This window comes from Penaeus vannamei, chromosome 15 (genome assembly GCF_042767895.1).
Source record: "Penaeus vannamei isolate JL-2024 chromosome 15, ASM4276789v1, whole genome shotgun sequence".
Taxonomy (NCBI): Eukaryota; Metazoa; Arthropoda; class Malacostraca; order Decapoda; family Penaeidae; genus Penaeus; species Penaeus vannamei.
Window position 1 is genome coordinate 12,159,644 of NC_091563.1, and position 22,450 is coordinate 12,182,093.

General features: G+C 48.9%; 1 protein-coding gene across 4 annotated transcripts in view; it reads right to left on the reverse strand.

Moving 5' to 3' along the window:
* Positions 1–22,450, reverse strand: part of GEFmeso (Guanine nucleotide exchange factor in mesoderm) — a 360,178-nt gene that overhangs the window by 32,141 nt on the left and 305,587 nt on the right. For all 4 annotated transcript variants that reach the window (XM_070130437.1, XM_070130438.1, XM_070130436.1 and 1 more), the window contains one exon: positions 12,062–12,225. In XM_070130437.1, coding sequence (XP_069986538.1) covers positions 12,062–12,225 — 164 coding nt within the window. The remainder of the gene's footprint in view (positions 1–12,061; positions 12,226–22,450) is intronic.

Below are 22,450 nucleotides of genomic sequence, written 5' to 3' on the forward strand. Positions count from 1 at the left end.
TCGTCAAAACGCGAGACATCAGAGCAATCGGGCGCCAGCATTCTTGATTCCTGATCTCGACAAGCGCTCGAGATGCCAAGACAAACTCTGCGTGTGTGTGTGTGTGTGTGTGTGTGTGTGTGTGTGTGTGTGTGTGTGTGTGTGTGTGTGTGTGTGTGTGTGTGTGTGTGTGTGTGTGTGTGTATGTGTGTGTGTACGCGCGCGCGTGCGAGCGTCTATTCACAAAATATATTAATCCTTGAGGCAAGAATTTAATATTATATTTGTTGCAAAAGATTCTGGCCCAAGCGGAATCGCCCTCTTTAGATCGAATCATTCTGGTCATTAAACACAAACATGAAATAACAACCGCTGTTTGACCATGTTCATTCGCCGTTCTGGCAACCGGGCAATCTGTCCTCATGAAAGCAAGCAAAAAAGGGGTTGAACATCCAAACTCCGCCCCCTCTTCAGCGGATGCAAGGCCAGCGCCGCCATCATAATAAGCAATTTAGCTCGGACATGGAGCGCACAAAAGCAAACCACGTGTAACAATCGGCATAAATCGAGCAGGGCTAAGTGGAACAGACATAAATCTCGCTCGGCCACGAAAGCAGGCGGCGGCGAGGGGGACATTTTTCAGTCTGCACAATATTCCCGTTTTCTCACGCCCAGCAGGGGGGACGCGCCCAAACCCATTGGAGACATTCGCACACCTCTTTTTTGTCGTTGTCACCCTTTCCACCCCTTTCCCTAACCTCTGCTTTCACTCTCTTTTTTCCCCCTTTTTATACATAAATTCTTTTTTTTTCCTTATAAATCTGAGGGAGCGACTGGGAAATGCTGGCTTTTCATCGTGTAAGTAACGGTAAGTATAGGCAGTCACATGAAATCGAGAAAAACCCTCAGTCTGTCTCATTTTTTTAAGCAACGGATCTTCTTGGTCTAGCTACAACGAGACTCTACACTGTCCTCACCCATGTCTAGAAATACACTCCCATCCCCCTGTCGGAAAAAAGCGCGGGAAAAAAACAAAAAACGGATCACCCTGCACTCTACGCACCAACTTCCAACAAACATTAATTCCTCGGCGCCGTGGCATCAACAACAGACCCAATCTTCTCCGATACCGCAAATCTTCAATAAAAAAGGGCAAAGAAAACACTCTACCGAACCGAACGAGAGGGAGACACTGTAAACACAATGAAGTTTACGATCCCGCGCTCCATGAACCGGGACTCGGAGCCTCGGAAACGGCTTCGACTCTGACGGAGAGGAATTTGAATTCTCTTGTCTGTTTTCTTTGGCTTTTTTTGTTTTGTTTGTTACTACGCATTCTTGTCTTTTCTGTTTCCCTTGTTGTACAGGTATTTTCTTGTTTTTCCCTTTTTCTTTCACTGTCTCTAAGACTCTCCTCTCTCTCTCTCTCTCTCTCTCTCTCTCTCTCTCTCTCTCTCTCTCTCTCTCTCTCTCTCTCTCTCTCTCTCTCTCTCTCTCTCTCTCGAATTGGTGAGCAAGCTCTTCCTTTCTCCTCTCTTCTCCATTATGAAACAAGTTTTAAACCAGGACAAAAACACAGAGAAAAACGCTTGGTCATAAAAGTTTTTTTTTTTTTTTTCATTTTTGAGGGCTGATTGGCATACTGGCGTCATGTGTCATTGGGCGTTTCAAATAACCCATTACGTAAGGTTGCATAATACAAAAATAGTAATAATAAAGAGTCAGGAAAAATCAGCAAGTTTTGAAGTCCATGGTTAGGTAAGTTAAAAAAAAAAAACTCCATAAAATACAAACCGCATGTCATTACAACCGCAGAACCAATCCGAAATTACACCCGCGAAAAAAATAAGCACATTAATCGGAAATCTAATCAAAACGAGTATACTATTGCATGGGCGTTCATTTCGCAAAACCAGAAACCTCATGCAGAAAAAAAATGGAGATGGGCCGAAGCAATGAGGTTGTATTTCATGCGCTTGTCACACCGCGACACCGTGTCAAATCTAACCCATTATGACCTGCGTCCAAGGAATATTATTAAGGTAAGCTTCTCGATGGCAATGATCAATGGCTCTGTACCTTCGGCCGCTCTGTGCCACGGAGGTCGCATTCCTCTGTCAGGAGAGCAGACAACAATGCTTAATAAAGGACGTCTACATTTGAATATGTCTCTTGTATAAAAAAAAAAAAAAAAAAAAAAAATCACACGCATACGCACGCACACACATGCAAATATAATATATATACACACATATGTTTGTATGTATGTATGTATGCGTACGTATGTGTATACGTATATATGTATGTACCTATACATACATATACACACACCCTTAACATCCTTGGTACCTCTATAAGGAACCAACACTTTCCTCTACCTAACCCAACCCTAAAGGTTAGATATGATCTGAACTTAAAAACTATACATAATAATAATATAAAAAAGCCCTGGGCACTGGGCTACCCGTCTTATCATCACGGCGCCCCAATTTAAAAGAGGGATAATCAGCTTGCCCGGTCTGCTAATGACGTCACGGTCGTTATCGTCATCTGAAGGTTAACTACCAATTAGAACCGGTTATCGGAAGGCGCTCGCCACGGCCGCGCTCGCCTCGCTTCTGGGTTTGGAGCGTTTTCGATTTTCAAATTCAGGAAGCCTTTTGTTGTTGTTGCGGCTGTTTTGTTGTTGTCTTTGCTGTTGTTGTGGTTGCTTTTGTTGTTGTTGTGGTTGCCTTAGTTGTTGTTGTGGTTGTTTTTGTTGTGGTTGATTTTGCTGTTGTGGTTTTCTTTGTTGTTGGTGTGGTTGTTTTTGTTGTGGTTGCTTTTGTTATTGTTTTTGCTGTTGCCTTTTCAGAGGCATTATCAATTCGGTTCTGAAGCTCGTGTCTTGTTGCTCACATACGATTTCCTCGACCTTGCGCTTCGGCCACACAACCAAACAGCCAAACAAACAAACAATCAATCAATCAAACGCCAACAAACAATCAATCAATCAATCAAACGCCAACCGTCTCCCGAAAAAGGAAACGTGTAAGCATAAGACCTTGATCACACAAGGAGACCGATAATCATCACAAAAGAGAGAGTGAGAGTGAGAGATAAAGATAGAGATAGGTAGATAGAGAGAGAGAGGGAGAGAGGAGAAAGAAAAAGAAATAAAGGAAGAGAGAATGGATATCGCCCTTTGTCTCCCTCTCCCCCCGATCGACTATCTGACCCCCTTCCTTCCTCCATATTCTTTCTTCTATAAATATATCGTCTACGTATCCTCCACCCCTCCCCTCCCCCCACCCACCCCGTCCTCCCGACATCGCGTCCCCCACGCGGCGCCCCGATACATCACGCCGGAGACATCACAGCATGGCGACGTCTTATAAGGATGAGAGTAAGGGTCGGATATTTGCCTTCACCCCCTCCCCCCCCCCCTTTCCCATCCCGCATTCTGTTCACGTGGATGTCGCGCAAGGATGAAAAGGAGGGTGGAATAAACACGAGATGGTGAACAGAAGAAAGGGAGAGATGATGATGAGACATTCTCTCACATACACACACACATGCGAAAAGTTTTTAGAAATCATAAAGTAAAAAAATATATATATAGGCCTATCTATACACATAATTATGAAATTAAAAATTATATAATGCAAATCATAATATAAATACAATCAACAATAACAATAACAACAAATATAAATGAAAATTCAAAGAACACAACGGGAACCAGAATAACGAAAAATGTACGACAACCTCGCCGCCGCCCCCCCCCCTCCCCACGGGCGCCTCCACCTCCAGGAATCCTCCAAGCGACGGCCGCCCTCCCCCCCTCCCCCCTCCCCACGGGCGCCTCCACCTCCAGGAATCCTGAAAACGACGGCCGCCCGACCCGCACAAAGGCCCCACGAAGTCACTTAGTCAAATGATGACGGATGGCGGGGTGACGTCCGAGTAACACACGGATAATGGCCGGCTTATCGAGTGTCCGACAATGAAGACGTCCGCAGGGCAGGTGGACCGCGCCGCCCTTCGCGTAATCCTCGCAAACAATCCTTTGAGGCGCTAAGGATGCCCGGTGTGACGTCACTCAGGGACCGGGATCTAGTGTGTTCGGTGCATCTCGGTTAAATAAAGAATAAATAAATCATAATTAAAACGGCCCTAAATAATTTAAAAATCCTTTAATTTACAATTTGTATAATTACCATCCGATGGAGAAAAAAATCTGGGAGAGAGAAAGAAAGATTACGGTTCTATAATCTAGACTTGCAATGGCGTCTGTTTTTCATATCTCAGCTCATTATAGCTTGAATGAAGAAGAATTCGCACACAGTTTCTCTGCCTTCTTTCTCTCTTTTTCCTTCCTTTCCTTCCCTCCTCCTTCTCTCTCTCTCTCTCTCTCTCTCTCTCTCTCTCTCTCTCTCTCTCTCTCTCTCTCTCTCTCTCTCTCTCTCTCTCTCTCTCTCTTATTGTTTGCTTTTTTTCTATTTTTCTCTCTCTCCTTCGTTTGCTTTTCTCTTTCTCTCTCGCTTGCTTACTTTTCTCTTTCTCTCTCTCTCTCTCTTTTATTTGTCTTTTCTCTCTCTCTTGTTTGCCTTTCTCTTTTTTCATTCTCTCTTTTGTTTGCTTTTCTCTTTCTACTTTCTCTTCTCGCCCTCTCTTCATCTATCTATCCATCTCCCATGCAGCCTTAAATTACTCTCTCTAGATCATGTGAAAGCCACTCGGCCTTGTCCACAATTCTGGCTGGTGTCATGTTCATCATCATTCATGAGGGAGACAATGAGAGGAGATGAAGCAGGGGGAAGAGAGAGAGAGAGAGAAAAACGGCGTAGAAGAGATGAGAAGAGAAGGAAAGAAATGATGGGAAGAGAAGGAGTACAAAAAAGAGAAGAAGAGAGTTAGAGAAAGCGAGAAGAAGAGAGGAAGAGAAAGCGAGAAAAAGAGAGGAAGAGAAAGCACGACGAAGAGAACATAAGATAAGTAGAGATGAAAGAAAAAAGAAAAGAAGAGAATAGGAGTACAAAAGCAGACAAGAAGAGGAGAAGCGAAGAGAAGAGAAGAAAAAGAAAGAAAGGGAAGAAGAAGAAGAGGAGAAGGAGGAAGAGTGGGCAAGGAGATGGCGGAGGTGAGCGGTTTACATCTCAAGAAGTATAATTAGAAGACATTACCTGCGACGATGGAAGGGCCGCCTCGTGGTGGGCCTCGAGGACCGAACTCGTAAATATCAGGAGAAATTTTTAAGGTTTATAAACAAAATATGAAATAAAAAGTTCAAATAAAATGTCTAACGCAAAATAAAAGGTCTGAACTCTCCGAAGCTCTAATAATAAAATAACACGGTGATTAATGTCCTACGTTGTCTCAGGTTAACAAACGACGAAAAACGAAGAGGAGACAAAGAACGCATCGCAATACTAACACTACGGATCTAATATCAACAATAAAACTACTGATCATAAAAAAGAGAGAAAAAAAACAGACAAAAGACCTTCCAGGCAAAGATACAAAGGCCACTCCTCCTTTTCCCTCTGTCTGTCTGTCTGTCTGTCTGTCTGTCTGTCTCTCTCTCTCTTCCTTTCTTTCTCTTTCTCCATCCTTACTCTCTCGCCCACCTCTGCCACTTGACTCGTAAGGCATGAAGGCAACCACCAGCTGGGAGGCCTTGACAGGTTAAGGAATCGCTTTCAATCTTCATTTTTCTCTCGTGTAGAGTCATGATCAGTTTAATAATAGTTATAATAAGGAAGACAATCACGGAGAACAAAAGAAAAAAAATAATGAAAAAAATACATCGGTGAAAAAATATGGCCATTTATCTAAATCCTGGATATCGCCCGACCATAACAAAAACAATGACAATAACAACAACAAAAATCGTACTCCCATGCGGATGTCCAGTTGCCTTCTATGCCTTTCTATATCTCACTGCCTGAACGATCGCTGTGCTATATCGATGCGCTATATTTCCTCCCGGTCAAGCATTCATTAGCCACGGGTGAGCAAGGCAGGTGAGGAGGTGGGCGTGTCCACTCTAGACGGGTTGCCAAATATGGGCATGATGGGAGGAGCCAACATATGTACACACCTTTTATCCCACAGTTGCAGAGTGAGCAAACCCGCTCAATAAAGAATAAGTTTATGCCTCCTCTATCGTGGTTCGGTAAACAACAATCAACGTTAATGTCATGCGGGAAAAGGACGACAGAAACTGCTCCTTCTCCCCCATAACTAAAGAAAAGATCGCGCCTGTTTCTTATCCATGACCAAATCTGGAAACTGGATTCTCAACTTCGCTAAAAGGAGCAAACAGTATGTTGCCCAACTTTCTCCAAGAAGACTCAATGATAAAGACCACAACCTCCCCTCGAATAAAAAGTAAACAAGAACAACAAAAAGCGACATAACTCGAAGAAAAAAATAAATAAAACCAGGACGAATACATAATAAACAGCCCTAAAAATCCCAAAGAAAAGAAAAGACACACGCCTCGCCTCCCCCAAAAATCAAAGCGACAAACAAACCAAACAAAAAAACCGCGACGCGACCAGACGTCTTCGACCGGAAGTTTCGTCTCCCGCGTAAAACTAAGACTCTCATCAATTTGCGAAAGCGAGCTATGAGTGACGGCCGCTTGATGTCGTTATGCCCACGTAGCCTGACGATCCTGCTCGCCCCTGATGCGATTAGCCTTTCGGGCGCGGGCGAGGGGCGATAGGGAACAAGGGAGTGAGGGAGGGAGGGAAGGGAAGAGGGAGGGAAGGAGGGCGATGGTGAGTGAGAGTTATTGAGAGGATGAGGGAGGGAAGAAGGGCGATGTTGAGGGAGAGTTATTGCGAGGATGAGGGAAGGAAGGAGATGGTGAGTGAGAGAGTTGGGTACTGAGTGGGGGTGGGAAAGGGGGAACGGAGAGAAGGAGGAAGAAGAAAGGAGAGGAGTAAGCGGAAGGGAGAAATGAGGGAGAGGGGCAGGGAGAGAGGGTGGAAGTTATAGAGGGATGTAAAGCGTGGAGAGAGATAAGGCAAGACCAAATATGACAATATGAGTATCTGTCTGGGGGGGGGAGACATGCAGAGATAGAGAGACATCGAAGAACAGACATCAGCCAGAGTGCTCAAGGATTCCCGCCCATGGAACCAACCCGCAGCAAAGCATGTATTCCACTGACCTCGCTTAAACAATGTTAACGGAATGACGTCAGCCCCAACGAGCCGACCGGCGGGAGTCGCGTCGTCCCCTTCGCCAGTGACCTGACTTGGCCGCTGGCGGGTGACCGAGTGACCGACCCCGACCAACCGCGGGGTACTTTTCGTGATCCGGGGCCGCAGATCCGCTCCCACACCGTACTTCCTGCCTGTCCTTCCTCCTCCCACGCTTTTCAAGGGCGCCGTCACACGGGCGAGTCCCGTGCTCTTTTCTTCATCCTATGGACCTTCCGAGGCAGCCAATACCCTTCGAAGTATCACAGTGAGTCCGTTTTTTTCACTGCACAGAAGCGATTCGGCCGATGTAAAAAAAAGGAGAAAATTCCATAGCCATACGAGAAAAAAATATAATAAAGCCTTCAACCGGCGAATAAAAATGACCAATAAAATATAACGAGCCTTCAATTCGCCTTTAAACCCCCAGCGCAGCCAATCACAAAATGCAATAAGGGAGAGGGAATGGCCAATCAAAACCTGGCCCTCGACTTTTCGACGAGCCAATCACGATGCTGGGAGGGGGGGGAGAGAACGCCCTGCCCCTGTGCCTCCCCCTCCCCCGGACCCCTTTGACGTCGGTGCAGCTGCAGGGTTGTAGATCGGGAGTCAAAACGGTAATCCAATTGTCTAAGGTGTGACGAAGTTATGCAGATGAGGCCTAAACCGTGCCGTACTTGGCATACGTAATGCACCGGCGCTACAGACACACCAGGGCGGCAGTGGGAATACCCTCCTCCTCCTCCTCCTCCTCCTCCTCCTCCTCCTCCTCCTCCTCCTCCTCCTCCTCCTCCTCTTCTTCTTCTTGTACACCTTCACCTTCTCCTTCTTCTCCTTCTCCTCCCCCACCCATACCTCCACCCATACCTCCACCTAAGCAACAGCAACTACAGAGCCACGTGCAGGACTGCGACGAACGCATTTGGTTCCGGATCACATCTGAGTAAGATTTTATAAACTCTATAGTTTCGTTATGTAAATGAAGTAAATAGAAAAAGCGGACGAGTGCGGCGAATACGACGTGAAGCGACTCAGGGATGACGTCAGATAAGGCTCAGAAGAACTTTTACAGTGACTGACTGACAACTTTACAGTGAGTCAACGTGGGTGCTGACTACACCGCCCCCGCCCCCCCCTCCCCCCTCTCCGGTGAATAACATACCGACGAATAAAAAAGTATGAGGAAGCTGACGAGGAAATACCCACAAGGACGGTGGCGGCTCTAAACGTAGGCGGGCGCAGGCAGGCATGACACCCATCCGTGCAAGCGTGCAAGCGTGCGTGTGGGTGTGGGTGAGAGTGAGAGAGTGAGTGAGTGAGTGAGTGAGTGAGTGAGTGAGTGAGTGAGTGAGTGAGTGAATGAGTGAGTGAGTGTGAGTGTGTGCGTGTGTGAGAGTGTGGGCGCGGCCGGACGAACAAGGAACGGGCGGTAGGCGAGTGGGCGTCGGCGAGCGTGTTACGAGCAGACGGCTATTGGCAGCAACAGGTGAGACGGCGAGAGGGAGTGAGGGAGTAAGGGAGTAGGGGTAAAGCAGAACAGGGAGGGAGCTGGAGGAGGGAGTTAAGGAGTGTGGGGGGAACGGGGAAAGGGAGGGAAAAGGAAAGAGTTAGGGATTTAGAAAGAAAGGGCTTTGGGAAATAAGGGAGTGAGAAGGAAAGAAAGAATTAGAGAATTGAGAAGTGCAGGGAGTCAGGGAGTTAGGGAGAGAAGAAGGTTGGAAAGTAACGGAGCGAGGGATTTAGAGACCCGAGCGACGAGGGCCTTAGAACCCCCCTTAAATCCCTCATAAGGCGAGTCTCGTCCAACATCACGCAACGAGAACCCCGATCGCCGCGAAGACCGGTTATGGCCGCCCTCTGACCTCCCCCCCCCCCACCCTTCCGCCTTAATTGATCGCAATAACTAACCGTAATGACACCTTTCCCCCGCGGCGCCAGGTAGACAAGCGGGCCCAATACGTTACATAATAAGGAGGCAACACCTGACTTAAGTGGCACGAGAAACATCCCGCTCAAAAAATGAGAAAAAAGGAAAAAAAGAAAAGAGAGAGAAAAAAAACGCCAGATGATCGTTCCACAATGAGGTCCTTCGGCTCCTTCGCCTCACGCTTTCTCCGAGGAGGATCTTGGATGCTGCCGAGATGCGAGATGCGAGACACTGATCCTGTAATCTGCCAGGGGTATTTATCATAAATTAGGATGGAGAAGGAGGAAACGCCGAGAGAGGAAGGGGGAACAATCGACTGGTTAGAAAGAAAGAAAGAAAGAGAGGGAGAGGGAGAGGGAGAGGGAGGGGGAGGGAGGAGGGAGGGAGAGGGAGAGGGAGAGGAGAGAGAGGAGAGAGAGAGAGAGAGAGAGAGAGAGAGAGAGAGAGAGAGAGAGAGAGAGAGAGAGAGAGAGAGAGAGAGAGAGAGAGAGAGAGAGAGAAATGAGAGATGAAGAGAGGAAGGAAGGGAGAAAAAAAGAACACACTTCCTTTTCCCCAATGCCACGCAAACACACCTCCCCCACCCACCCCCAACACCCCTCATCACCCTAAGCAAAGCCCCCGCGCCCGACGAAACCGAACTCAGAACCCCCACCACCCTCACTCGCTCTCCTAGCACCGCGCCCGTCGACCGCCACGCACCTTCCCGTCTCATATATCGCATACCGCGGCCCTTAAGCACATGCGGGCCGATTCACGATGGCAGCCCTCACATCCGACCCGGTTTTTTATCGCGGAGAAAGCAAACGCTGTCCTCATGGAAGCGCCTGCACCTGCCCTCGCGTCGGACGAGGGACCCGGCGCCATCGAACGACCCGCTCGTCTGCACTGCATATTCGAGCGTCATGGCCTTAGCCTGATTTAGGAAGCCAAGTATATAAATATATAGATATAAAACATCTGAACACATTAACACTACTAAAGTACTACTAAGTTGAGACTGCTGATGTACTATTCAACGCGATTTCACCAACAAGGAACAGCTGATGCACAGGGCTACACCAGCCTCGAGCGCCCTGCGATAACACCTAGCATTAACCAAAGAAAAAAGAAAGAAAAAAATCCTCATTCGAGACTAATAGAGGCTCCGCCCTTAGCATCCAGGAGTGACGTCACTGCCCATACGGTGTCCCTTACCTCCGCACCCTTCCAGGAGGAACCCTTCTCCCACCCCTTTTCCCCTGCGAATTCTGCACCCCCCACGCCCGCCCCGGAGCTGCAGACGGCGCATATGGGCGGCGGCAACACGGCGCAGGTGTGGGCTGGCGGCTGGTAGGCACTCCACCCAACACGCCCACACCCCGAGTCCGCAAAAACACTTGTCCGCACGCCCGCCCGCCAAACCTTCGCCGCCAAGGATGCTGCTTTTCTCGTCGCTCCGGCTCCCGCATCTCGCCCTCGGAATGAATCGCGCGAGAGGCTGTTTTTCTTGGGCGCTTGACGTCAGAGAGCAAAAAGAGTACTTAGAAAAACGCCTGACTCACTCCGCAAATAAATGTCTAAAATGCTTGCATCTGTGCTACACCACAGCCGAGTTCCTCAGTAATAAAACAAAACTATAAACACAGAGAAGATTTAAGAAAACGCCGAAATTACTCTTAGCGCACAATTCTGAATAAAGAAGGGAGAAATTCATGGTTTCTGAAAGCGCGCTCCAAAACACTTAATTTCACAGACGCAGGAAGGGATAAAGTGCGCGCGCGGGCGAAGTGTGCGGTGCCTGGGGAGGGCAGCGCGACTCATGACAGTGATTACGTGGACTGTGCTCGCCCACTCTCCTCCCCATCCCCCTTCTCCCTCTCATCATCATATCTCTTTCTTCTTCTCTTCTCCCTGTCGTTACTCCACTCTTCTCCTATCATCTCCCTTTCTTTATCTCTTTCTCTCCCTATCGTCAATCTCTTTCTTCCTCCCCTTCCCCACGTCCTCCTCCCTTTCCCTCCCTATCGTCACTTCCCCCTCTTCTTCCTCTTCTCCCCCTATCGCCCCTCTCTTGTCCTGCCTTTCTCTCCTTATCGTTATCTCTCCCTCTTCCTCCCTTGCTTCCCCAACCGTTGCTCTTTCCTTGTCTCCCTCCTATCACAGCTGCTATTCCCTTTTCGTTGCTCGCCCTCCCTCACTTCCCTCCCCTCTTTCCTCCTGCGTTATCATCCTCCCTTCCTCCACCTATCGCTCCCCTCTCTCTCTCCCACTTCCCTCTCCTTCCCCTCTCTTTCTCCCCTTCAATCTCTACCTACACTACTGATGGACAAGCGTTCGGACATAAAAATACTCACACATAAAAAACAGCAACTCGGGATTTGAGTAACTCTACAAGCCTGGCCTTGTGGGGGCATCAAACTCTAATTAAAAGTGAGTCTTTGATGAGAGGTCTGCTGTTTCGCAAGTTATTTACACATGCCAACAACCCTCCTTCTACCCTCGCCCCACCCCCCTCACCATCTGACCCCCGCCCGCACCCCCCCTAACTACAACTCCCCCCCCCCGGCCCCCTGCTTATAAATTGCACACCAACGTATCTCAACTTGCAACATCATCGAAATCATCGTTCTTACCGTTTCTACTCGCATGGGGCTTTAATATATGACATTTCTAAAATAATAATAAATAAATAAATAAATAAATGGCGATTCTGTCGTTCTCTTTCCTGAACGCTATTTTTTCTCTTGTTAAACCTGCGACACAAATTTCTTTTAAGCTCGGCCCCCTTCCTTTAATTCAAAACGCCCATAAAAGCACACAGAAACGACTTTCCCCTTTAAGGCATCGCTATCAACCTTCGCGCAAACCGCCCACCAGCAGCAAAATTCCAAAATTGCCTTCCACCTCCCACCCACCCATCTTCCACCCGCATTTAAATAAAAAACATCCGATAAATAAACCGAGAAAAACCTCTCCTTACCTCAATGATCTCCTTCAGGTCCCGCACGTAAATAGCCTCCGTCTCCACGATCTCCAACACTATCCTGTCCATGTAAGCGAGGTTGGGGTCGCAGTAACGAGGTCTCAGCGTGGGCGGAGCGGGCAGGCTGATGCTATGGCACTGGACGCCGCTGTCACCGGAACCTGCAGGTGGGCGAGAAAAAGAAAATCAGGATTAGCCTCACAAATATAATAATATTACATGGACAATACCAAATAGTACCATTTTAACACGACACACTCCGGCACGGGGGCGACATCCTCTCCCCGGGCGGTGGAGGCGGGGAGACAATGCACCCTCTCACCCCCGTGGAGAGGCTCCCCGGGGGTGATAAGACCGGGCAGGTTGAGTTACAGGCACTTCATGATTGCGAGGCCAAACATGGGCACTCGCAGGGTCACCTCTCGCGCGCCGGGAACGACCTCGTGTTTACGTAATGGCCGTGACACAATCAAGGCGAGTGGAGGGCCAAGTTTATGTACTTCTCAAGTGCCGTTTTAAAGCTCGTGTTCCAGCAGGCAATAATAATAAAAGGGGAAGCAGAGAAAATCTGAAACAAAAAATAACAAAACAAAAGTAGACACTGTATCTCCTTTTAAGGCCCGACAGAAAATATATATTTGCCATGTTTAGAATGACGCCTTTCATTTTCTCTGGAGCCAAAACACGATACACGAGAAGACTTGGTGAGGACGAGAGAAATTATGAGGTAGAGGAGCAGTAAAGGCGCGAGGCGAAGGTGGAGGAGCCACGCAAGATAAGAAAGAGAAAGGGAGGGAAAGATGCAAAAACTGTATAACGAAATGGTTTTAAGGAGATACAAAAACGGAGAAAAAATACTGAATGGCGTAGAAAATGTTATCAAAAATAAGCATTCAAAATAAGAAAACATACGACGAGATACACAATTCAGATTAATACGATTCCAGAAAAGAGAGAAACCCTCCTTGCCAGGATGCACAACCTTGCCACCGCCCCCCCTTCCTCAACCCTTCCATAAAAGCTTATTCTCGGTGTTAATTGCCCTCGCCTTCGCCCCCTAATGACTTCACACCAGGCTTTGATGGTCCCGCGACGGATGGTCAGCGATGACACAAGGCAAGGAAGAACCTATGGACAAGGGGTGAGAAGAATCGCGTCGAGAGAGTGGAATAAGTGCAAGGGGAATAGGGAAGGGAGAAGGGGAGAGAGAGAGAGAGAGAGAGAGAGAGAGAGAGAGAGAGAGAGAGAGAGAGAGAGACATAGAGAGAGAGAGAGAGAGAGAGAGAGAGAGAGAGAGAGAGAGAGAGAGAGAGGGAGAGAGGGAGAGGGAGAGGGAGAGGAGAGGGAGGGAGGGAGGGAGGGAGGGAGGGAGGGAGGGAGGGAGGGAGAGAGAGAGCGAGAGAGCGAGAGAGCGAGCGAGAGAGAGAGAGAGAGAGAGAGAGAGAGAGAGAGAGAGAGAGAGAGAGAGAGAGAGAGAGAGAGAGAGAGAGAGAGAGAGAGAGAGAGAGAGAGAGAGAGAGAGAGTACATAATGAATTAAAAATACATATAGGTAAAGGCTCCGAAAACCCTTCTTTTCGACAATAACAAACTCCTTCGTCTCAAGTAACCACAAGTATTCAAATCTAATGCAATTTTTACCAATCCTTTGATAATGTATCCGACCCTAAAGCACGGAGCGTAGCACTGCCGCAAAAATCATATAAAAATTATCTTCAAACGTAGAAGACACTTGACTTCCCAACACCACTTCATAAAATAACTTCAAGAAAAGAAGAAAGAGAAAAAAAAAACTTGTCTTGAGAACCTGACACTTAGTTCCACGCACCTCAAGCTTGTCCTTGTCATGAGATAAAATGATAAACCTGAATTGGAGTCGAATTTGAACTACGTCTATTCGGTGATATTCATATACTGAGGGAGGGAGGGAAGGGAAGGGAAGGGAAGGGAATTGAAGGGAATTGAAGGGAAGGGAAGGGAAGGGAAGGGAAGGGAAGGGAAGGGAAGGGAAGGGAAGGAAAGGGAAGGGGAGGGGAGGGAGGACGTATGGAAGAGAGAGAGAGAGAGAGAGAGAGAGAGAGAGAGAGAGAGAGAGAGAGAGAGAGAGAGAGAGAGAGAGAGAGAGAGAGAGAGAGAATCCTTCCTTCCGTTCACCTGACAAGATCGCAATCATACTAACGGCCCCGCATGCATATCAAACAGCTGTTCTAGATCCAAGGAAATGCATTCCTCCCACTCCTCTCTTTTCCATCAGATCCGCTGGGAGAACGACCGAACTTGAAAAAGACAAATAAACGAGAGAATAACAAAGGAGTAGCGAAGGAACGACAAAAGGAGGGCGAATCGGCAGCGAAGGAGCGCCGGCCGGCGAGGGGCGTCCCGGCCGAGCCATTTGCAAGCACAAGCATCTGACCACGATCAAGCCTCCGTTTTGCGCACGCGTGTTGTTCCAAATTCTACCTCGTTTACCGGTTCGCAAAGCATCCAATCTTCCTCCGGAGTGCTTGAGGCGAACGCACTCGAGCCGATTCCACGTCGTTTCTGCCAATTTGCGGCGAGGCGGAGCGGCGGCGGATTCGCAGGTGACGCTCGCCAGTAAGAAAGGGATGACGACGGCGCCGGACACGTAGGCGGCTTCCCAAAGAAACCCCGACGAAGGGCGACGGCGTGTGGGGGGGGGGTGTTGCTGGGGAAGGAGGGTGTTAATGGGGGAGAGGCTAACGGGAGAGGGCGTCTACAGATCTTCTAGCCCCCCATGGCGTCCGGCCGACGGCGCATTCCCCATCATCAGACTCCGCAAGTCGCTGTGCTGGACAGCAGCGCCTCTCGGCTCCCCCAAGACCGTGGTGAAAATGATCCGCCATTTAGTGTTTTCCTACAACTCTGACGCCAAACCACTTCCTGGCGGTGGCTGGGCGACACACTCGGCTAACGCTGCAGTCGCTGCCATCGCCGCCGCAGTAGGCGGACGGGAACGATAAGGACAATTACCTGCGGCCAATCTGGCAGCTCTAAATCCTGCAGGACAGACAAATTTCCAGGTTAATATCCTCCCAGCACGAAGACCCCCTCGAGCCCCTCGCAGCTACTACGGTCGAGCTCCGCTATCGCCTTCTCCCCTGCTGCCCCCTCCCCCTCCCCTCCGCTACTCTCCCCACCCCGAATGGCTAGTTTGCCCTCCTTCCTTCCTCACCCTCTTTCTCCTCTTCTTCTTAATTTTTTCTCATTTTTTTCTTCCTCTTCTTCTTCTTCTTCTTCTTCTTCTTCTTCTTCTTCTTCTTCTTCTTCTTCTTCTTCTTCTTCCTCCTCCTCCTCCTCCTCTTCCTCTTCTTCTTCTTCTTCTTCTTCTTCTTCGTCTTCTTCTTCTTCTTCTCCTTCCTCCTCCTCCTACTCTTCTCCTTCTTCTTCTTCTTCTTCTTCTTCTTCTTCTTCTTCTTCTTCTTCTTCTTCTTCTTCTCCTCCTCCTCCCCCTCTTCTTCTCCTCCTCCTCCTCTTCTTCTTCTCCTCCTCCTCCATCACAGCCCTAAAGCCTCATGTTTGCTCATCACACAACTACTTCCTCCCACGCAAATTACGGCTGTTTGTTCTCCAGCCATCGCGCCGCGCAGCCGAAGAGAAGCCGAGGCGCTGCGGTGCCCGAGCGCTGTGGCAGCGGCGCAGGACGGGCAGGGCAAGAACAGGCAGCTGCTTGTGCATGAATGGCCTGCTTGCACCGTGAGTGTGGCTGAGCTCGTCGCGTTTTTTTTCTCGTCCTCTTTAGTAGCCGTGAACGCTCTGGCGTCTTTGCCGTCGGAGCATCAAGACTGAGGCCGAACCTTTAGCCATCTTAAGTCACACCACATAGACCTATCCCACAACGCTCGAAAATGTTACCAGAACTACAAAAATATCAGATAATAAAAAAAATAGAAATATAGATAGAAAGATAAACAGATAGACAGACAGACAGAGAAAGCACGAGATGCGGCACACAAAAAAAGGCAAGAGGATAAACGCAACCACTTCCTTAGCAAATCCTCGGCCTCCCTCTCCTTTACAACCTCCAGCAAAACCTCTTCCTTCATCCCCTTAACACCGGCAAAACCTCCCCCTCCCACCTACCCTTCCTCCTCCCTCCTCCCCGCTCCCGATCGCGCATATCCCCGAGACTCATGGCCACAAAATCGAATCCCGAGCGCGTGTCATGATTACCATTTCCCTCGGGGCCGGAGCGGAGTGTGAGCCGCGAACCAGGGGGGCGTCAGTGTGAGTTGTGAACAGGGGGAGGGGGGGTTGTCAGTGTAACCCGCGAACCAGGGGGATGTCAGCTTTCGATATGATGAACCGGGGAAGGGTTGTCAGTGTAACCAGTGAACCAGGGGGATGTCAGTGTAACCCGTGACCAGGAGGGGACGTCAGTGCGAGCTGCGAACAGGGGAGATGTCACACCCGTTTAGAAAGGACGGCGCGACCTTGCCGACGGCCGTGTTTGCGTGGGCGGAGGTGTGAGCGAGGTGAGGGCGATCGCCTCCCTAAACGCTATGCTAATATCGTATCATTTACATAAACAGGGAGCCGATCAATAACGAACGTCAAAATCGGGATAAAGGCCGATTATGTACGGGAATATCCGTGAACAAAGCTTTCGATGTGATGAGGCAGCGCCCTGTGCGGAGTGATTCTCCGACAACACCAACATAACAAGTGTTAGCGATGCAGGTGTAGGGCGGTAAATCTCGGGTGAATGATGGGAACAGTGTGACTGGTGAATGCAGGTGGGCTTCGGTCCTCTTCTCGTCTTTCCTTCCACGGCTCTTTCTCTTTCGGTTCCTTTTTTTACTATCGCTATTTTTCTTTCTTTCAATACCTCCCTCTCTCTTTCTTCCTTGCTTGCTTTCAATCTCTCTCTCTCTCTCTCTCTCTCTCTCTCTCGCTCTCTCTCTCTCTCTCTCTTTCTCGCTCTCTCTTTGTCTCTCTCTCTCGCTCTCTCTCTCTTTCTCTGTCTTTCTCTCTGTGTGTCTCTTTCTCTGTCTCTGTCTTTCTCTCTCTGTGTCTCTTTCTCTGTCTTTCTCTCTCTCTTCTCTCCTTGTGTGTGTGTGTGTGTGTGTGTGTGTGTGTGTGTGTGTGTGTGTGTGTGTGTGTGTGTGTGTGTGTGTGTGTGTGTGTGTGTGTGTGTGTGTGTGTGTGTGTGTCTGCGTCCGTCTCTTTCTCTTCCTTCCTTCTCTAACTGTCTATTTTCTGCCTCCCCCTCTCTCTCTCCCATCCTCTCTTCCTCCCCCCCCCCTCTCCGTTATCGCAACCCCACCCACACTTCGCGCAACAATACCAGTCCACTCTCCCACAACAGCAGTAAACACCGCCCACGTGCTCGCTTAAAACAGCTCCTTATTGTTCACTCGTTACTGAAGACTGAACGAAAAACTCATGACTTTTGAAGATTTTAGGAAAATTGAAATCCCACTGTCTGTACGAACCGGTTTCCAGATCATATCATTTATTCGTTATTTATTTCTAATGGCGTATTTATACATTATAATCACATATTCATGATAAAAGGAGCCACTTCTCAAATTAAGTGGTGGGAGGGGAAGATTGAGCTAGAGAGAAGAGGAGGCAAGAGAAGAGGAGAGGAGAGATGAGGAAGGGAGAGAGGGGAGGCGAGGTGAGGAGAGGAAGGGTGAGGGGAGGCAAGGCGAGGAGAGGAAAGGGAGAGGGAGGAGAGAAAGGGTGAGGGGAGGCAAGGCGAGGAGAGGAAAGGGAGAGGGAGGAGAGGAAGAGTGAGGGGAGGCAAGGGAGAGGGAGGAGAGGATTTCTGCCCTGGTAACAGTGCACGAGGGGAGAGGGGCCTTGACAGTACAGGCTGCCAAGTACCGGGTCAACTCTGCACTCGCTGTCGACACCACTTACTTATCATTTGCATATTTGATGCCTTCTGCTTGAATAATGAATGGATTTTTTCATCGAAGCGGATCTCTTTCTCTCTCTCTGTCTGTCTGTCACTGTCTGTCTGTCTCTGTCTCTCTGATCCCCCTGTCCTTGCCGGGTTCAATCACCGATTCCATTTAATGCCTCAGGCGTAGATCCTCATTAAAGAGAATTATACGTGGTTGCCGCCTTGACCACACGGCCGCGCCCCGTTAATTCATTCTTAGCGGCCTGAGAATGGGAAGACGGGAGAAAGGAGGAAGGGGGCGGGGGAGGGTAAGGGGGAGGGGGCGAAGCGAGAGGGGAAGTCGCGAATTGGAGTTTCTATCTGATGTAAACACTCGAGCACAAGCACAAACAAAACCCCTCGAGTAAAACCTCGTATTCATGCAACAAATCAACCGTCTGCAATCTGCGTTCTCTGCCAGAAAAATGTGTGATCATCATCGAATATCAAAAAGCATCTGTCTCCTGTCATTCTATATTCTGTCTCTCCTCCCTCTCTCTCTCTCTCTCTCTCTCTCTCTCTCTCTCTCTCTCTCTCTCTCTCTCTCTCTCTCTCTCTCTCTCTCTCTCTCTCTCTCTCTCTCTCCATTTCCTCTCCCACTCCCCCTCTCCCATCCCTCCTGCAACGTCCCTGGCACTCCCTCTCACCCCATAGCCTGAGGCACAGTGCCAGGCCCAAGGTTATGGTGAAGCTCCACTTTACCTGTCAACTTAATGACCTAAACCCTCCTTCATTATCATCCTTTAATTTAGGGTTTTGTTCCTCCACCTAACCCTACACCCAACTTTAGGCCTGAAGGGATTTTCAATTAATAAAAAAAAACTAAATTCTACTTTGTCAAGGTTTTAAGAATGCAAGTGTGTGTGTGTGTGTGTGTGTGTGTGTGTGTGTGTGTGTGTGTGTGTGTGTGAGAGAGAGAGAGAGAGAGAGAGAGAGAGAGAGAGAGAGAGAGAGAGAGAGAGAGAGAGAGAGAGAGAGAGAGAGAGAGAGAGACAGAGAGAGAGAGAGAGAGAGGCAGGCGGGACCTGGTAATACATACGTCAACATCAACGGTATCTTTGCCGTCTGCAACCATAGGGGCGCTGCACACACTCCCTGCCATGTGTCATGCACATTGCTACTTAGGGCGACTTGAAAGGGGTACGGGGGAGAGGGAGTGTGAGAGCTGGTTTTGCAGTGTGATATTTGCAGAAGGAAGAGAGAGAAAGTATGAATAAAATGAGGGACAACATGGCACATAAGCTTCCTAACAACCCTATGGACAATTAAACACACTAACTGTCATTTGTGAACAAGCAATCCCTGACAACATACTACGATACATGTGCTGGCGGGAAAAATAGAAGAGATTCAGACACAGCAGAAATTTTCACAAGAAAAAGAATACAAAACCATAACAAAACGTGAAAAAAATGACTATACGCAATAACCGGAAATTACATAGCCCAAGAAAAAACAAAGAAAAACACCTACAAGTCGATAGAGCTAGAGACAGAAGCGTTGCATCAGTGGCGGTTGAAGAGTCGGAGAGGGAGAGAGGGAGGGAGAGGGAGCGAGAGAGGGAGAAGAGGTGGGGAAGGGGAGGGGGCTGTGGAGCGTCAGATAGCGGCCACACAACAGGAACGCGTTGTCAGAGAACAGGGAGTGGTGGTCCTTAAGGGGGGTGGGGAGGAAAAGGGTGGAGGGGGGAGGGGAAGAGGGAGATGCAGGTCGCTCCTTGACACCGACACTTCACTCCGATTGTGTCATGCTCATTATAATACACCCATTATATGACACGGCACTTGCGTCGTGACACAAAGTAACCAGTAATCTCACACCCTTTCTCTTTCCTCTCTCCCCCTTTCTTTTCCAACCCACACTAAAGTCATTACACCAAGAACCGCCATACCAACCATTACCATTGCAATAAATCCAGCTAGACTATGAAATTCAGTACAACGAAACCCTTAACTGAAATTACTTCGTTCCATTCTTTCTCCCTTCCTTCTCTCATCATCTCACCTCTTCTCATCTATTCATTTTACCTTCTCCCTCTCTTACGGAAAACGACGAATATACAAAAGCGAAAAAAATATTTTTATTATCATTCTGTTTTCATTCATTATTCTACGCCATATCACCACACATCCGGTGGCGCACACAGCTGTGGGAGTAGAGTCCATACATCCATCAGTTCTGGTACGTGAGGGAGGGAGAGGGAGAGGGAAAGGGAGAGGGAGAGGGAGAGGGAGGAGGGAAAAGAAGGGAGAGGGAGAAGGTTGGAGACGGTGGGAGAGGGAAAGGAGGGAAAGGAGGGAAAGGGGAGGGGAGGGAGAGAAGGAAGAGAGTGGAAATGAGAGGCAGGAAGAGGGTGAGAAAGGAAGAAAGAGGAAGATTAGACGTAGGAAGGAGGCAACTAGAGGAGGAAGAGAGAGGGAGGACAAACAGAAAGAGGAGAGTAAACTAAAAAATGAAGAAGACGACGATAGGATGGAGAAAGAGGAAGAGGGTAAAAAAGAAAGAAAAATAGAAGACAAACAATTGAAAAAGGGAGAGGAAGTGAGAGAAAAAGGTAAAAGCGGAGATAATTACGAATCACACGAAAATAAAGGAAAAAGGAATACAAGGAGAAAAAAAGAAGGGAAATGGGAAAAAGAAATAGTACACGCACGCGCAGAGGTGAAGCGAGGAAGGAAGAAAGGATATGAACAAGCATTAAATCCCATTAAATCCTCATTTCAAGGTTACTCGAAGCGAGTCATAAAAATCATCATTCATTTTTGTCATTGTACAACAGCATCACAATTACCATACACTTTTCGCCGAGGGAAGTGCAATCGTTTCAACATGCGACCGCGATTCTTTTGTTCTCTAACGTAATTCCTGTTATTACTCTCTCTCTCTTCTTGCTTCGTTACGCCACTATTATTTTCAAAATCCTAGTGGAAACTTTCCCATTTTTTATAATTGCTCCTTCAGTCTTCTCTTCTCTATCTCTCCTTCTGTCTTTCTTTCTTTCCCTTTCTTCCTCCCTTCCTCCCCCGCCGTGCAGGAAGCATCCCCAACGCCCCCCCCCCCCCCACACCCCACTATCACGCCCGCCACACAGTACCTCGCCTGTCCTCCTTCACCTCAGCGCCGAGGCTCCTTCATCCTCCACCACCGGCTCCCCTCTCCTCTCCCTCGACTCCACAATTCCTCACCCACAGCCCCTTTGTCACCCTCAACCCCCCTTTCCTGCCCCAACTCACAACCTTTCCCCTCCCTTTACCCCTCAATTCCCCACCCACAACCTCCCCTTTCCGCCCACGACCTGCGCCCGCAACCCTCTCGTCCCCCTAGACCCTCACCCACAACCCCCCTTTCCCACCCCAAACCCCCAACCCACAACTCCCTCGTCACCCTCGACCTCCACCCTCAACCCCCTTTTCCAGCCTCGACCCCCGCCCTCGACCCCCTCGCTCGCCGCCCTCTCGACCACAGGTTACGATCCGTAAAGGAATAAGATTACCAACAGCGGTCTTTCGTTGACATGATGGGCGTGCTCATGCATATGCGTAGCGGCGTCAAGGGCTTGTGGACATCCAGCCTACAAGCAGCGCGGAACGGCTGTAAACATGCAGATACGTACACAAACACGAACTCACTCGTATCGAGAGAGAATGGGGGAGGACGGGAGGGAAGCGGGGTAGGGGGAAGGGAAGCGAGGTAAGGGGGAGGGGGATGGGAGGGTGAAGGGAGGGAGGGAGTTAGAGAGAGAGAAGCGAAGATAGAGAGAAGATCCATATTTAGAAGAAAGTTTGCGTCAACCCAACCAGCCTTAAAAGGAACTTATTTCAATCAACAAAACGAGACACAGAGACACACACACACACACACACACACACACACACACACACACACACACACACACACACACACACACACACACACACACACACACACACACACACACACACACGGGCCCATCAACCCCCCACCCCACCCCACCCCACCCCACCCCACCCCCATCCTTTTCCCTCAGTCGCTCCCATTAATCGCATTCTTTTGAAGGAGAGAGTCCGAGTTACTCCGCGCACTTGAGGTTTACGACGGCAGCGGGAAATGCCACCTTCCGTTGTGAATGAGAGAGAAGGTGGAGGTGGAGGAGGTGGAGGTGGAGGAGGTGGTGGTGGAGAAGGAGGGGGAGGAGGTAAGGTAGAGGTGGAGAAGGAGGAGGTGGGAGAAGGAGGAGGAAGTCGAGGAGGAAGAAGGGGAGGGGGGAGGAGGAGGTGTAAGAGGGGAGGGGGAGGGGAGGGGAGGATAAGAAGAAGAAGAAGAAGAAGGAGGAGGAGGAGAAGAAGAAGCAGAAGAAGAAGGAAAAAAGGAGAAGAGGAAGAAGACGGATGAAATTGGGGAAGGAAACAAAAGACAAATTGAAGACGGATAAGGATAACAAGGAAAAGAGAAGCAGTAAAAGAGACCAAAGGCAGAGAAAGGGGAAGGCAAAGAACA